This window comes from Sapajus apella, unplaced genomic scaffold (genome assembly GCF_009761245.1).
Source record: "Sapajus apella isolate SASKATOON/1434 unplaced genomic scaffold, GSC_monkey_1.0 scaffold12, whole genome shotgun sequence".
NCBI classification, from domain to species: domain Eukaryota; kingdom Metazoa; phylum Chordata; class Mammalia; order Primates; family Cebidae; genus Sapajus; species Sapajus apella.
In genome coordinates, this window is record NW_022436952.1 from 30083981 (window position 1) to 30098826 (window position 14846).

Below are 14846 nucleotides of genomic sequence, written 5' to 3' on the forward strand. Positions count from 1 at the left end.
TGTATACCAGAGGTTCCTAAACTTTCTTGCTTTGTAACGTTTGGTTCATAGCAACCCCAGGCTAAAAGAAATACCTGACAGTTCTGTTTATTAAGTAATGAGATCCAAAAAAACTTCATATTGTTTATGTCCTAACAACTTAAGATCTGTTTTTTAAAACAAGTATTGAAAGAAAAAAACTTTCATTCTTAGACAACCACATTAACTAATGGGATGTTTGTTTGTTGGGCAGTGTACAGCATCTCAGACCTTGGAATCAGACTGGGTACCACCACTCTCAGCTCTTGTTTTTTTATTTTTTTTTTTTGAGATGGAGTCTCACTCTGTCGCCCAAGCTGGAGAGCGGTGTCATGATCTCTGCTCACTGCAACCTCTGCCTCAGCCTCCTCAGTAGCTGGGATTACAGGTGCGCACCACACACCTGGTTAATTTTTTACATTTTCAGTAGAGACCGAGTTTCATCATGGCTAGGCTGGTTTCAGACTCCTGACCTCAAGTGATTGCCTGCCTCAGCCTCCCAAAGTGCTGGGATTACAGGCATGAGCCACTGCGTCCAGCCTCAACTTATGTTCCTTATTGACTTTTGCGTATTACTCTGTTATCACAGCAACCACTGAAAACACAGCTTCATAAAGATGTCATTGAAAGCAATGTAGTATACCAATCTAGTAGTTGCAACAGTTGCAGATGCAACAAATGCAGATGTTGAATGTTGCTTCTCTCAAATTAAGAATATCTTGTAGTGCCCCATGGTATCTTGGTGCACAGTTTGGAAATTGTGGGTGTATAATATATTCCCATTTATATGAAGTTCAAAACAGGCAAAATTTAGGTGTTGGAAGTTAGGAGACCCTATCCTTGCACAGTAGTGATGATGCAGGTACAGAGGTGAGGCTTCTGAGATTTTGGTTGTACTTTTTTATGATCTGGATGCTGATTACAAGTGAGAATTTAACAAGCTTCACATTTAAAATATGAGTTGTGTACTCTTCTGTACGAATATTATACTTTGATTAAAAAAATTTAAAATAAGCCAGGTGTGGTGGCTCATGCCTGTAATCCCAGCACTTTTGGAGGCCGAGGCTGGTGGATCACCTGAGGTCAGGAGTTCAAGACTATCCTGGCCAATATGGTGAAACCCTGTCTCTACTAAAAATATAAAAATTAGCCAGGCGCAGTGGCAGGCGCCTGTAATCCCAGCTATTCGGGAGGCTGAGGCAGGAGAATCACTTGAACCCAGCTGGCAGAGGTTGTAGCGAACCAAGATCACACCACTGCACTCCAGCCTGGGTGACAGAGTGAGACTCTGTCAAAAAAAAAAAAAAAAAAAATCCTGTCAAGGTCACAGAAAGTCTCAGAAACTGTCACAACCATGAAAATCCCAAAGAGACGTGACAACTAAATGTAAGGGGCTTTCTTGGAGGGGGTCCTAGAATACAAAAATGACATTAGGTAAACTAAGAAATCTGAATAAACTATGGACTTTAGTTAATAATGATGTATCAGTATTTGTGCATTAATTGTAGCAAACATACCACACTAATGTAAGATGTTAACAATGGAAGAAACTGGAAACTGGGCCTAAGGTATACGGTAACCTTAGGATCACATGAGCTGGGAGTTCAAAGCTGCAGTGAGCTATGATCACTCCATGCCACTGCACTCCAGCCTGCGTGACAGAGTGAGACCTTGTCTCTTAAAAAAAAAAAAAAAAAAAAAAAAATAGAGAGGCTGGGCACAGTGGCTCACACCTGTAATTGCAGCACTTTGCAAGGCTGAGGTGGTCAGATCACCTGAGATCTGGAGTTCAAGACCAGCCTAACTAACACGGAGAAACCCTGTCTCTACTAAATATACAAAATTAACTGGGTGTGGTGGTGCATGCCTGTAATCCCAGCTACTTGGGAGGCTGAGAATTACTTGAACCCAGGAGGCAGAGGTTGCGGTGAGCCAAGATCATGCCATTGCACTGCAGCCTGGGCAGCAAGACTGAAACTCTGTCTAAAAAAAAAAAAGAGAGAGAGAAGAGGAGGAGGAAGAAGAAGGAGGTTTATAGCAAGTGTATTGGTGCCATTTTCTCAAAAGCATGTGTTCGCTTATCTCTATGTCACGTTTTGGTAATTCTTGTGATATTTCAATTTTTTTCATTATTACTATATATGTTATGGTGTTATGGTGATGTGTGATCAGTGATCCTTGACATTACTAATTAAATTGTTTTGTGGCACCACCAGCCACACCCATATAAGACAGAAAACTTAATCAATAAGTGACTACTAAAAACAAAAAAAAAGAAAGAAAGAAATGGGGTCTGACTATGTTGCCCAGGCTGGTCTTGAATTCCTGGCCTTAGGCGTTCTTCCTGCCTTGACTTCCCAAAGTGCTGGCATTATAGGTATGAGCCACCTTGCCTAGCCTCCATTGTGGGTTTTTTGTTTGTTTATTTTGAGACAGGATCTCGCTCTTTTACTTAGGCTGGAATGCAGAAGTACAATCACCACTCACTGCAGCCTCCACCTCCTAGGCTCAAGTGATTCTCCCTAATAGCTGGGACTTACAGTTGTGTACTGCCATGCCCAGCTAATTTTTGTATTTTTTCCAAAGATGAGGTTTTGCCACATGGTTCAGGCCGGTGTTGAACTCCTGGGTTCAAGTGATATTCCTGCCTCAGCCTTCCAAAGTGTTGGGATTATAGGTGTGAGCCACTGTTCCTGGCCATTTTTGCTTTTTTTTCCTTAATGTGGGGAAAATATATGTATATTTATGTGTTTGCATTGAAAGAAGAATATAGGGGAAAAAAACAAAAAAAAAGAATTTTTTTTGAGACAGAGTCTTGCTCTATTGCCAGGTACCAGGCTGGAGTGCAGTGGCGTGATCTCGGCTCACTGCAACCGCCGTCTCCCGGGTTCAAGCAATTCTCCTGCCTCATCCTCCCAAGTAGCTGGGACTACAGGCGTGCGCCACCGCATCCAGCTAATTTTTGTATTTATTAGTGGAGACAGGCTTCACCATGTTGGCCAGGATGGTTTCAATCTCCTGACTTTGTGATCCGCCCGCCTCGTCCTCCCAAAGTGCTGGGATTACAGGCATGAGCCACCACACCTGGCCACAAAACAAAATTTTAATGGTGTTTACTTAAGGAGTAGGATAGCAGTTGCTTTTTACTTTGTACATGTATGCTTTGCTTTATTTTATTTTATTTTATTTTTGAGATGAAGTTATGCTCTTGTTGCCCAAGCTGGAGTGCAATGGCATGCTCTTGACTCACTGCAACCTCCGCCTCCCGGGTTCAAGTGATTCTCCTGCCTCAGCCTCCTGAGTAGCTAGGATTACAGGTGTGTGCCACCATGCCTGGCTAATTTTTTGTATTTTTAGTAGAAACGGGGTTTTGCCATGTTGGCCAGGCTGGTCTTGAACTCCTGACCTCAGGTGATCCACCCGTCTCAGCCTCCCAAAGTGCTAGGATTATAGACGTGAGCCACTGTGCCCAGCCTTAAAATAAAAATGTAGAAAACAACATTTATTTTGGTGGATCTGTGTTGATACCATATTTCTCCTTGAGAAGCTTCAACTGTTCCTCCTCCTCCTTTGTGTCCATCTTCTGAAATGCCTTGTCAGCATTGTAGTACAAAACCACAAGTTACCTGTTACAAACATTGACTCCCAATAGGTGATCACAGGCATTCTTGGCAACAAAGGTTTCTTCATAGACCGCATAAGCTGTTCCTCTAGTTTCAGGTGTGTTCCCCACTCTGATCTGATGAATAGTTCCGTATTTGCCAAATATGTCATACATTGATTCAGTTGTGATTTTGTATGACAAATTTCTTATTTACAATATTTGATTTACTTCAGGGGGAAGTCGAATGCTTACCCTCTTAGCCACTTGCATTGCTGTCTTGGTGGGCTGATGAGGTTGCTGTAGCAAATGCTGCAATTCCTCCAGACACCTCCTGAGCTCGCTGGGCTTCAGACGCTGCATGGCATCGGGGCAGGACATCAACACCCAGGCTCTGCCGGAAGCTGTTATAGCACCCACAGAATAGCACTGTCTCACGCCAAGACACATCCATGTAGCATTCCCTTTCGAATAGACCCCCACAGCAAAAAAAAAAACACCCAATTTTTTTTTTTTTAAGTAAAGACTTTCAGACTTATTTCTGAAACTGTATACTATGTTTTCAGCACTTTTTTTTTCCCCTGAGATGAGTCTTCTGCCCAGGCTGGAGTGCAATGGTGCAGTCTCAGCTCACTGCAACGTCCACCTCCTGGGTTCAAACAATTCTCCTGCTTCAGCCTCCCAAGTAGCTGAAACTACAGGCGTGTGTCACTACATCTGGCTAATTTTTGTATTTTTAGTAGAGATGGGATTTCACTATGTTGGCCAGGCAGGTCTCAAACGCTTGACTTCATGATCCGCCCACCTTGACCTCCCAAGTTGCTGGGATTACAGGCATGAGCCACTGCTCCCAGCTGTATTCAACATTCTTGAAGTGCGAACCAGTACAATTAGAATTAGTAAAAATCGGCAAAGTCAACTGAAAAACTATAGCAGTAAAGGAGCTGATTACACATTTATAATTAAAATTTCAATTTTTCTATACGCAGTATAGGAAAGATTATATCTGATTCAAAATAATAAAACACCCCAAGGAGTAAATCCAAAAAGACACCCAGAAGTCTTCAATAAATGTAGAAGAGACAATATTTTGTTCCTAGATTGGAAGATTTGGGGTTTTAAATATGTAACTCTTCCCAAAATCTATATGTTCAGTGTAAATTTAATCAGAATCCCCAGAACAGTTCTTAGAACCAAGTTAAAAAATTTAAAAATGTGTAGTGGGAAAAAATATATATATTATATAATAGAGGATTAAAGTTTGTTAAGCATATTCCAAACTCTTGCAAATCAATAAGAAAAGGAGACTGAAAAGTGTGCCATTATGTTGACAGTGATTTTTCTATGTAGATGGTAAAATTGAGCAATTCTTTTTTGAAATTCCCTACGTTTTCTAATGTTCTTAAAAACATAAATTCTGAAATCAGAGGAAACAAATGTTTTACAGTTGGTTATCTAGAATACAGAATGAGTTTTCTTATAGAGGCAGAATGTGTTTTCTTTTTTTTTTTTTTTTTTTTGAGACAGAGTCTTGCTTTGTCACCAGGTGCCAGGCTGGAGTGCAGTGGCGTGATCTTGGCTCACTACAACCTCCACCTCCCAGGTTCAAGCAATTCTCCTGCCTCAGCCTCTCTAGTAGCTGACTATAGGCGCACGCCACCATGCCCAGCTAATTTTTGTATTTTTTAATAGAGAGGGGGTTTCACCATGTTGGCCAGGATGGTTTCAATCTCTTGACCTCGTGATCGGCCCACCTTCGCCTCCCAAGGTGCTGGGATTACAAACGTGAGCCACCATGCCTGGCCAGAACATCTTTTCTTATAGCTATACTGACCTCTTCTTCTGCCTCATAGGTACACTTTGATTTTCCCCGCATATTGGTAGTAAAGCTTCAAGAAGAGAAGCTGAGAAACTTATCCCAAATACAGAGAATGCTGGTATATATTATGTTATGTCTGATTGGTTATTGCTGGCTACGCCTTAACATCTAGCTAGATTTTTGTTTTGAACTTCCATTTGTACTATGGTAACATCTCCTACCTTTAACACAATTATACTATCTTGACAATTATGCCATTGACCTATAAAGTGAAGTATATAGTAGGAGAATCTGGGTAAATACACAGTTCATTCTTTTAATCATTGGAGGAAAGAAAACTCTTAATTTCTTGTTTCATGTATGATTGAACTAGTGACATCATCATCATAAATGGACAGCATATTTAAGTTTTAGTAAAGTATTTTCTGAAATGACACTGTAATCAACAACAGATAAAGGACATTAAATGTATGGTATAAAGTACAAAGAAAAGGAATGTCAATGTTCTAATATAACTTTTTTTTTTTTTTTTTTTTGAGATGGAGTTTTGCTCTTGTTGCCCAGGCTGAAGTGCAGTGGGGCGATCTTGGCTCACCGAAACTACCGCACCGCCTCCTGGGTTCAAGCGATTCTCCTGCCTCTGCCTTCCGAGTAGCTGGGATTACAGGCATGAGCCACTGCACCTGGTCTATAATTTTTTCAGAGTACAGATGAATTTTTTCCCCAGGGACAAGATCTCACTTTGTCACCCAGGCTGTAGTATACTGGTACGGTTATGGCTCACTGCAGCCTCAACCTCCCAGGCTCAGGTGATCCTCCCATCTCAGCCTCCCAAGTACCTGGGACCACAGGCACATGTCACCACGCTTGGCTGTTTGTTTTTTTTGTTTTTGTTGTTGTTTTTTGTAGAGATGGGGTCTCCCTACATTGTCCAGGCTGGCCTCAAACTCCTGGGCTCAAGCAGTCCTCCCACCTTGGCCTCCCAGAGTCCTGGAATTACAGGTGTGAGCCACCACACCCAACCTCAGATGAGTTTTTTACTTTTTAAAATTGTTTTTGAGGCAGGATTTTGCTGTGTTGTCCAGGCAGGAGCGCAGTGGTATAATCATGACTCATTACAGCCTCAACCTTTGGGGCTCAAGTGATCCTTCCACCTCAGCTGCCCAAGTAGTTGGGACTACAGGTATGTATGACCACGTCTGGCTAAATTTTTATTTATTTTGTGGAGACGGAGGTCTTGCTACGTTGCCCTTGCTGGTCTCGAACTCCTGGTCTCAAGCAATCCTCTCATCTTGGCTTGCCAAATTGCTGGGATTACAGGTGTGAGCACCCGTGCCAGCCTTCAGAATCATGTAAGTGAAGATAACACATTTATTAAATGAAACATATTCTTCTTTTATGTTAAAGGTAAAGGATACATTTACAAGATTTTTCTGTTTTAGAAAATTAAATACGTACAAAAATAGAATAGAATAATAGATTCCTATATGTCTGCCACCTAGCTTTAACAGTTATCAGTTCTTGGCCAGTCTTGTTACTGAATCTATTCTTGCCTTCACTTTCCCCTTTCGTGTAGTGTTGGGAAGCAAATCTAGCCATCAGATAATTTCGACTATACATATTTTAGTAACCATAGTATTATAACACCTAAGGAAAATGAATAATAATTCTTTAATGTTCTTAAATATACAGCCACTCTTCAAATTTTCAGTTGTTTCAAATGTGTATTTTTTTTTTTTTTTTTTTTCTGAGATGGAGTCTTGTTCTGTCACCTAGGCTGGAATGCAGTGGCATGATCTTGGCTCACTGCAACCTCTGCCTCCCAGGTTCCAGCAATTCTCCTGCCTTAGCCTCCTGAGTAGCTGGGGTTACAGGCATGTGCCATCATGCCTGGCTAATTTTTGTATTTTTAGTAGAGACAGGGTTTCACCATGCTGGCCAGGTTGGTCTCGAACTCCTGACCTCATGATCCACCTGCCTTGGCCTCCCAAAATTCTGGGATTACAGGCATGAGCCACCATGTCTGGCCTCAAATGTGTATATTTTTATAGTTTGCTTGTTTGGATCAGGTAAATTTCACATGTTAACATTTTGTTGATATACCTCTTGAGTCTCTCTTGATCTATAGTTTACCTTTCCTTCTGTTTCTTTTCTGTGCAACTTATTTGTTGAAGAAACACATTCCTTTGTCCTGCAAACTCTACAGAGTTTCCTGAAGTCTAAATTTTGCTGATCAGTATATATAGCATTTTCATCTCCCCTCAGAAAGACCTGGGTGTGTTTGTGTCTGTCTGGGGACTTCATGAGTTTCACTGGTTTCAGACCTTTTTAATGCCATATTCTGAGTTTGGGGTCTGTAAATCATCTAGGTAGTATGAATTTGGACCAGGTACCCATGTATGTCCTGGGCTGGAGGTTTCAGTTTTTCATAGGAGACTTGCTAAGGCTAGAGGGAGATGTTGTAGACTTCTTTAGGCAGGTAGTTAATCTCCAGGTCTCTTTGCTTACAGGATATACTGCCTCAGCTCCTTTCTGGACTTTGATACTCTAGCTTGAAACCATTCAGAGTTATAAACTACTCTTTTTCTTCTTTCCTAGCTACTTTCAAGTTTGTATTTTCTTAATTTTTGGCAACTCTGGAGTTTTTATGCTTGGTTTCAGTTTAGCTGTTTATCCAAAAGTTATTTTGTGATTTTTTTTTTTTTTTTAATATCCAGCCTTTGTATGTTCGAAAAAGCGTTGAAAGGCTAGTGTCTTTGTCAGTGCTATCTGCCATATTGCTGGAAATGTTACTAGCAATTTCTCTACATCTGAAGTTCTTGGAGTAGATATTTTATTTGTGTTCTTAAAGCAGTTGGTCTACCTTTGTTGTGTAATCTGTGAAGGTTTTTTTTTTGTCTTTTGAAAGATTCTAAATTTTTTGAGGTTAGAGAACAACAGTTCTACAAAATAATGCAAAAATCAACCAGGTATTGGTGACTCGAACCTGTCGTCCCAGCTACTCCAGAGGCTGAGGCTGGAGCATCTCTTGAGTCCAGGAAGCAGAGGCTGCAGTGAGCTGGGATTGCGCTGCTGCACTGCAGCCTGAGCAACAGAGTGAGACGGTCTCCAAAAAAGAAAGAAGGAAAGAAAAAGAAACAGGTTGGCTGGGTGTAGCAGCATGTGTCTACTTGGAAAGTTGAGATAGGAGACTCTCTTGAGCCCAGGAGTTGGAGGCTGCAGTGAACTATGATCACACCACTGCACTCCAGCCATGGTGACAGTGAGACCCTGTCTCAAAAAAATGAAAATGAAAGGTGCTTACAGTCTGATTGGAGAGGCAGTAGTAAACAGTGTGGAAATGAGCTTTTTCCCAAAGTGTCAAAGTTACCAACCAGATTAACCTGGACAATTTCAGTAAATAAAGATGTACTGTAATAACAATACTAAATCATTTATTTAGTGTTGATTTAGAGTAGAGACTATGTCTTGAATTTTTTTGTGTCTTCTGAGGTTCTGAATTCCATCTAAAGTAGGTAAGTACCAATTTGGATTACTGATTTAGAAAATATTTAATGGGACCAGGCATGGTAACTCATGCCTCTAATCCCAGCACTTCAGGAGGCTGAGGTGGGCAGCTCACTTGAGGCCAGGAGTTCTAGACCAGCCTGGCCGACATGGAAAAACCCCATCTCTACTAAAAATATAAAAGTTAGCGTTGCATGGTGGTGCACGCCTGTAATCCCAGCTACTTGGAAGACTGAGGCACAAGAACTACTTGAACCCGGAAGGTGGAGGTTGCAGTGAGCCAAGATTGTGCCACTGCACTCTAGCCTGGGTAACAGAATGAGACGCTGTCTCAAAACAAAAAAAAAGAAAGAAAGGTTCAATTGAAGATTACACCCCAGCATTATGCAATATATCCATGTAACAAACCTGCAGAAAGAAGGGAAGGAAGGAGGGAGGGAGGGAGGGAGGGAGGGAAGAAAATTTACTTGAAGCCCACACCCCAGTATTATGCAATATATTCATGTAACAGACCTGCACATGTACCCCCAAATCTAAAATTTTTGAAAAGAGAGGAAAGAACATATATTTTTTTTAAAAAAGATATTGAATGTACTAGGCACTGTGCTAGGTATTGGGAATATAGTGGTGACTATGGTCACCTCATAGAAGGTTGAATGTGATGGAATAATATGTTTAAGAAATGACTGCTTAAGTGAATGCCTGAATGTCTTAATGCTACCATGGAGGTAAAAAAAAAAAAAAAAAAAAAAAAAAAAAAAACAGCGTGTCATGAAAAAGTTTAACAGGACACAGAATTTAGATTGCCGAGTCAGAGGAAGGTCTCTGTGAGGAAGTAACAGTAGTTGAGAGGATTTGGATGAGTTATAAACTAACCAGGCAAAGAATCATGTTACCAGTGCTTCATGTAGAGGTAGTAGCATATGTGTCCAAAAGTTATGAGCTGTAAGAAAGCTAAGGTAGCAGGAATATAGGGGACAGGGAGAAACAGTAGTAAAAGATTAGGTCAGAAAGATAGGCAGGCATCAAAGCTGGGGGCAGTGGCTTAGGCCTGTAATACCAGCACTTTGGGAGGCCTGGGCCGGAGTATTGCTTAAGCCCAAGAGTTCATAGACCATGCTAGGCAACATAGTATGACCCCGTCTCTACAAAAAAATAGAAAAATTACCCAGGCATGGTTGTGCATACCTGTAGTACTAGCTACTATCTGGGGCTGAGGTGGGCGGATTGCTTGAGCCCAAGATGGAGATTGAGGCTTCATTGAGCCATGATCATGCCACTGCCCTCCAGCTTGTGAGACAAAGGTGAGACTGTCTCTCAGGGAGAAAAAAAAAAAAAAAAAAAGAAAGGCCAGGCACAGTGGCTGATGCCTGTAATCCCAGCACTTTGGGAGGCCAATTACTTGAACCTGGGAGGCAGTAAGCAGAGATAGTGCCACTGCACTCCAGCCTGGCAATGGAGCAAGACTCCATCTTAAAAAAGAAAAAAGAAAAAAAGAAAAATTAAACAGCTGAATATAGAAACTGCCAGTATTTGTTAATAGGACATATTTTCAAACTAAGGCAACAATTTTTCTAAGTTCTGTTTTTAAATCTCATTTAGTAGGATGCACCAATTTTCAGTCATTAAAGGATTACAGTGAATTGTAAAATACATAAAATTTTGTTTTTAGGCAAAGTAGTATTATAACTTGTTTTTGTTTTTGTTTTGTTTTGTTTTTTTTGAGACAGTTTCACTCTGTCACTCAGGTTGGAGTGCAGTGTTGTGATCTTGGCTCACTGCAACCTCTGTCTCCTGAGTTCAGGTGATTCTCCTGCCCCATCCTCAAGCAATTTCCCTCCTCCACCTCCATTAGCTGGAATTACAGGCTCAAGCCACAGCACTCACCCTTAAAATGTTATTTTAAATAGCAGTTCTAAAATGTTAGAATGTATAAACCATTATGACGTGATTAGAAATCCTTCCATTCTGCATTACTATAGACATACTCACCTATTGGTGTGTTTTTGAAATGTTATACTCAAGATTGAACTGAGATTTTTGAGGTGGTCATATTGAGCAGCTCTGTTTTCTGGACATTACCTTTGCCATTATTTTGATAACTTTACATTGACTCTCCAGGTTTAAGTAAAAAAGTTAACTGGTTAACATTTCTTTAATGGTTTTTATCTATATTTAATAAATACATAATTATACAGTACTCTGTAGTACTTACCATGTTCCATGTACTGTTTTAGGTGGTTTACAAATAACAGTTTGTAACGATTATATACAACTATTAAAATATTTTTATATGAATTGTAGAAATTTGTTAGTGTTACATTTCTTTTAAGCATCTTTCCTGAAATAAATCAAATTACATTTATCAAATATGATTAAAGTAAAAATAAATCGTAGAATTTTAAAATCATAATTACTTGTTTTTTATTTCAGCTTTACCAGCAGGGACGCTTATGTCAACTGGGCAGTGAATTTTGTGAATTGGAAGTTTTTGCTAAAGTACTGAGAGCTTTGGATAAAAGGTAAATTCTTTTTTAAAAAATTGTGGTAAAATATACGTCACATAAAGTTTACCATTTTAACCAAATTCAATGGCATTAAGTATATTCACATTGTGCAACCATCAGCACCATTCATTTCCAGAACTTTTTCATTACCCTAAACAAAAACTCCTTACCCGTTAAATAGTAATTCCCCATTCCCTCCTCCCCTTACCCTGTGCAGCTGCCATTGTACTTGAGATGAGTTTGACTGCTCTGATATCCCATATAAGTGGAATCCTATAATGTTTATCCTTTTTGTGTGTGTTGTATTTCATTTAGCATAATTTTTTTTTTTTGAGATGGAGTTTCGCAACCTCCACCTCCCGGGTTCAAGTGATTTTCCTGCCCCAGCCTCCCCAGTAACTGGGATTACAGACATGTGCCACCATGCCTGGCTAATTTTGTATTTTTATTAGAGACAGGGTTTTTCCATGTTGGTCAGGCTGATCTCAAACTCCCAACCTCAAGTGATCTGCCTGCCTCGGCCTCCCAAAGTGCTGGGATTACAGGCATGAGCCACTACATCCACCCTGATTTAGCATAATGTTTTTAAGGGTTATCTATGTTGTAGTACAAGTCAGAATTTCATTTCTTTTTGTGGCTATATTATATTCCATTGTGTGCATATACCACATTTTGTTTATTCATTTGTCATGTCAATGGATATTTGGGTTCTTTCTACCTTTTGGCTAGTGTGAATAATACTGCTGTGAACATGAGTATAGAAATGACTTTTGAAGTCCCTGCCGTCGGTTATTTTGGTTATATACCCAGAAGTTGAATTGCTGGATTATATGGTAATTCTATTTTTTTTAATTTATTTTTTAAGAGACTTAGTTTCACTATATTGTACAGGCTGGCCTCAAACTCCTGGGCTCAAGGGATTCTCCGTTCTCAGCCTCCCTGCTAGCTGGGACTACAGGTGCTATGCCATTGCACCCAACTCCTGTTTCCAATTTTTTTGAGGAACTGTCATACTGTTTTCCATACTTCATTTTTTTTGAGACATAGTCTTGCTCTGTTGCTTAGGTTGGAGTTCAATGGCATGTTCATAGCCCACTGCAAACTCAAACTCTCCTTGGCTTAAAGCCATCCTCCCACCTCAGCCTCCTGAGTAGCTGGGGCTATAGGCACATGCTACTACACCCAACTAATTTTTTTTATTTTTAGTGAAGATAAGGCCTCTCTAGGTTGCCCAGGCTGGTCTCGAACTCCTGGGGCTCAAGTGATCCTCTTGCCTCAGTCTTCCGAAGTGCTCGGACATAAATATAAATTCTTTTTTTTTTTTTTTGATACAGAGTCTCACTCTGTTGCCAGGCTAGAGTGCAGTGACACAATCTCGGCTCACTGCAACCTCCACCTCCTAGGTTCAAGCAATTCTCCTGCCTCAGCCTCCTAAGTAGCTGGGATTACAGGCACGTGCCACCACGCCTGGCTAATTTTTGTATTTTTAGTAGAGATGGGGTTTCACCATGTTGGCCAGGATGGTCTTGATCTCTTGGCCTCATGATCTGCTTACCTTGGCCTCCCAGAGTGCTGGGATTACAGGCATGAGCCACCGTGCCCAGCCAAATCCATTTTTAAGTTACTTTTTTTAAAAACTCCTCTACAGCTCTTTTTTTTTTTTAAGATTTATTTAACTTTAGGTGCATTTCTCCCCATGTTATCCCTCCCCACCCTCCCCTCCCCCCTGAAGTTACATTTATTTTTGGCTAATGTCTTATGTGGTTTAGAAATTATTTCATTAATCTGATTATATCAGAAAATTTAGAATGGGTAAAATAATTTTGCCTCATAAGTGTAGAACCAATATAAATCTATAAAATTGTTTCATTGAGAAATTGTTTCAATTGGTTTTTCTATATGCCTGGTATTATTTCACTATGAATTATGTTTATTTGCACTTGTTACCAGAACCCCTGTCTTACACTTTTTTCCAGTCACTACTTCCCCTACCCTAGGGTAACCACTAGATTCATTTTATTTATTTTAGAACATATTAAATAAAATTATGCAGTTTGTGCCCTTTCATGTCTGGCTTTTTTACCCCCCAGTATTGTTTTATGAGAATCACTTAAGTGCAATTACAGTGTGTTCATTCTCACTGCTGTGTATATGTGGTGTTTTATTATATGAATATATTATTATTTATTCTATTGTTGATGGACATTTGGGCTCTTTCCAGTTTTTAGCTATTATATCTAATGCTGCCCTGAACATTCTTGTAAATGTTTTTTAGTGAACATATGTATGCATATCTATAGATACATACCTAGAAGTAGAATTTGAAACAATTTTAGACAACTCAGGGAGTCTGCCAGCATCGTAGAGAATGTAGTAAAAATACTGTGGCGGTAATTATACAGCCCCAAACAGCAGCTTGGTGACAAAGAGAAGATAATTTGTTCTGCCTGCTTGTATCCCCTTTGGAAAGTTAACATTTTGGCAGTTTAGCTTTTTGAGTTCAAAAAAAGAGAGATTGAATTCATCTTCCTGTTGTAAATATCATCATATAGAAGTAGCTACAGATCTGGCTTTTTTCATTGTACTTGCTGTTGTCTTTTTTTTTTTTGAGACAGGGTCTCACTTTCATTACCCATCCTGGAATACGGTGGCAAGATCATGGCTCACTGTAGCCTTGACTTCCAGGGCTCAGGTGATTCTCCTACTTCAACCTCCCGAGTCGCTGGGAATACAGGCATGCACCACCACACCTGGCTAATTTTTTGTGGTGTTTAGTAGAGACGGGGTTTTGCCATGTTGCCCACGCTGCTGTCAAACTCCTGAGCTCAAGCCATCCATCTGCTTTGGCCTCCCAGATTGCTGGGATTACAGGTGTGAGCCACCATGCCTGACCTACTTGCTGTTCTCTTTAGTGTTCTTCACTAAGTTTAACTGCCATTTTCTTTCCTAACCCGAATTTCTAGGAAAATATTAGTATAGCTTCACAAAATACTGCTGATCTCTAATAAGAATCTTACAAAGTTGTTGGCATTTATTCAACAGATTAAATAAATACTTGTTGAGTGTTTAATATGCTTCAGGTACTGTTTTGTTTTATTTTTATATTTTTATGTTTTCAGAGGTACTTAGGTGCATAAATTTATGGGTTACATAAGATACTTTGATACAAGCATGCAATGTGTAATAATCACATCAAGGTAAATGAGGTATTTGTCACCTCAAGCATTTATCCTTTGTGTTACAGACAATTCAGTTATATTCTTTTAGTTATTAAGATGTAGAATTATTTTTTTACTATAATCCTGTTGTGTTAGCAAATACTAGATTTTATTCATTCTATTTTTTTATACCCATTAACGGTCTTCATTTGCTCTCTTCTCCCCAATTACCCTTC

The 14846-nt window shown here is 39.9% G+C and overlaps 1 protein-coding gene and 1 pseudogene across 2 annotated transcripts in view; one reads left to right on the forward strand and one right to left on the reverse strand.

The window, feature by feature from the left end:
* The window catches only part of APPBP2 (amyloid beta precursor protein binding protein 2), a 73306-nt gene that overhangs the window by 9727 nt on the left and 48733 nt on the right, over nucleotides 1-14846 (forward strand). For both annotated transcript variants that reach the window (XM_032280739.1, XM_032280740.1), the window contains exon 2: nucleotides 11379-11467. In XM_032280739.1, coding sequence (XP_032136630.1) covers nucleotides 11379-11467 — 89 coding nt within the window. The remainder of the gene's footprint in view (nucleotides 1-11378; nucleotides 11468-14846) is intronic.
* LOC116552498 lies at nucleotides 3477-3982 on the reverse strand (annotated as a pseudogene).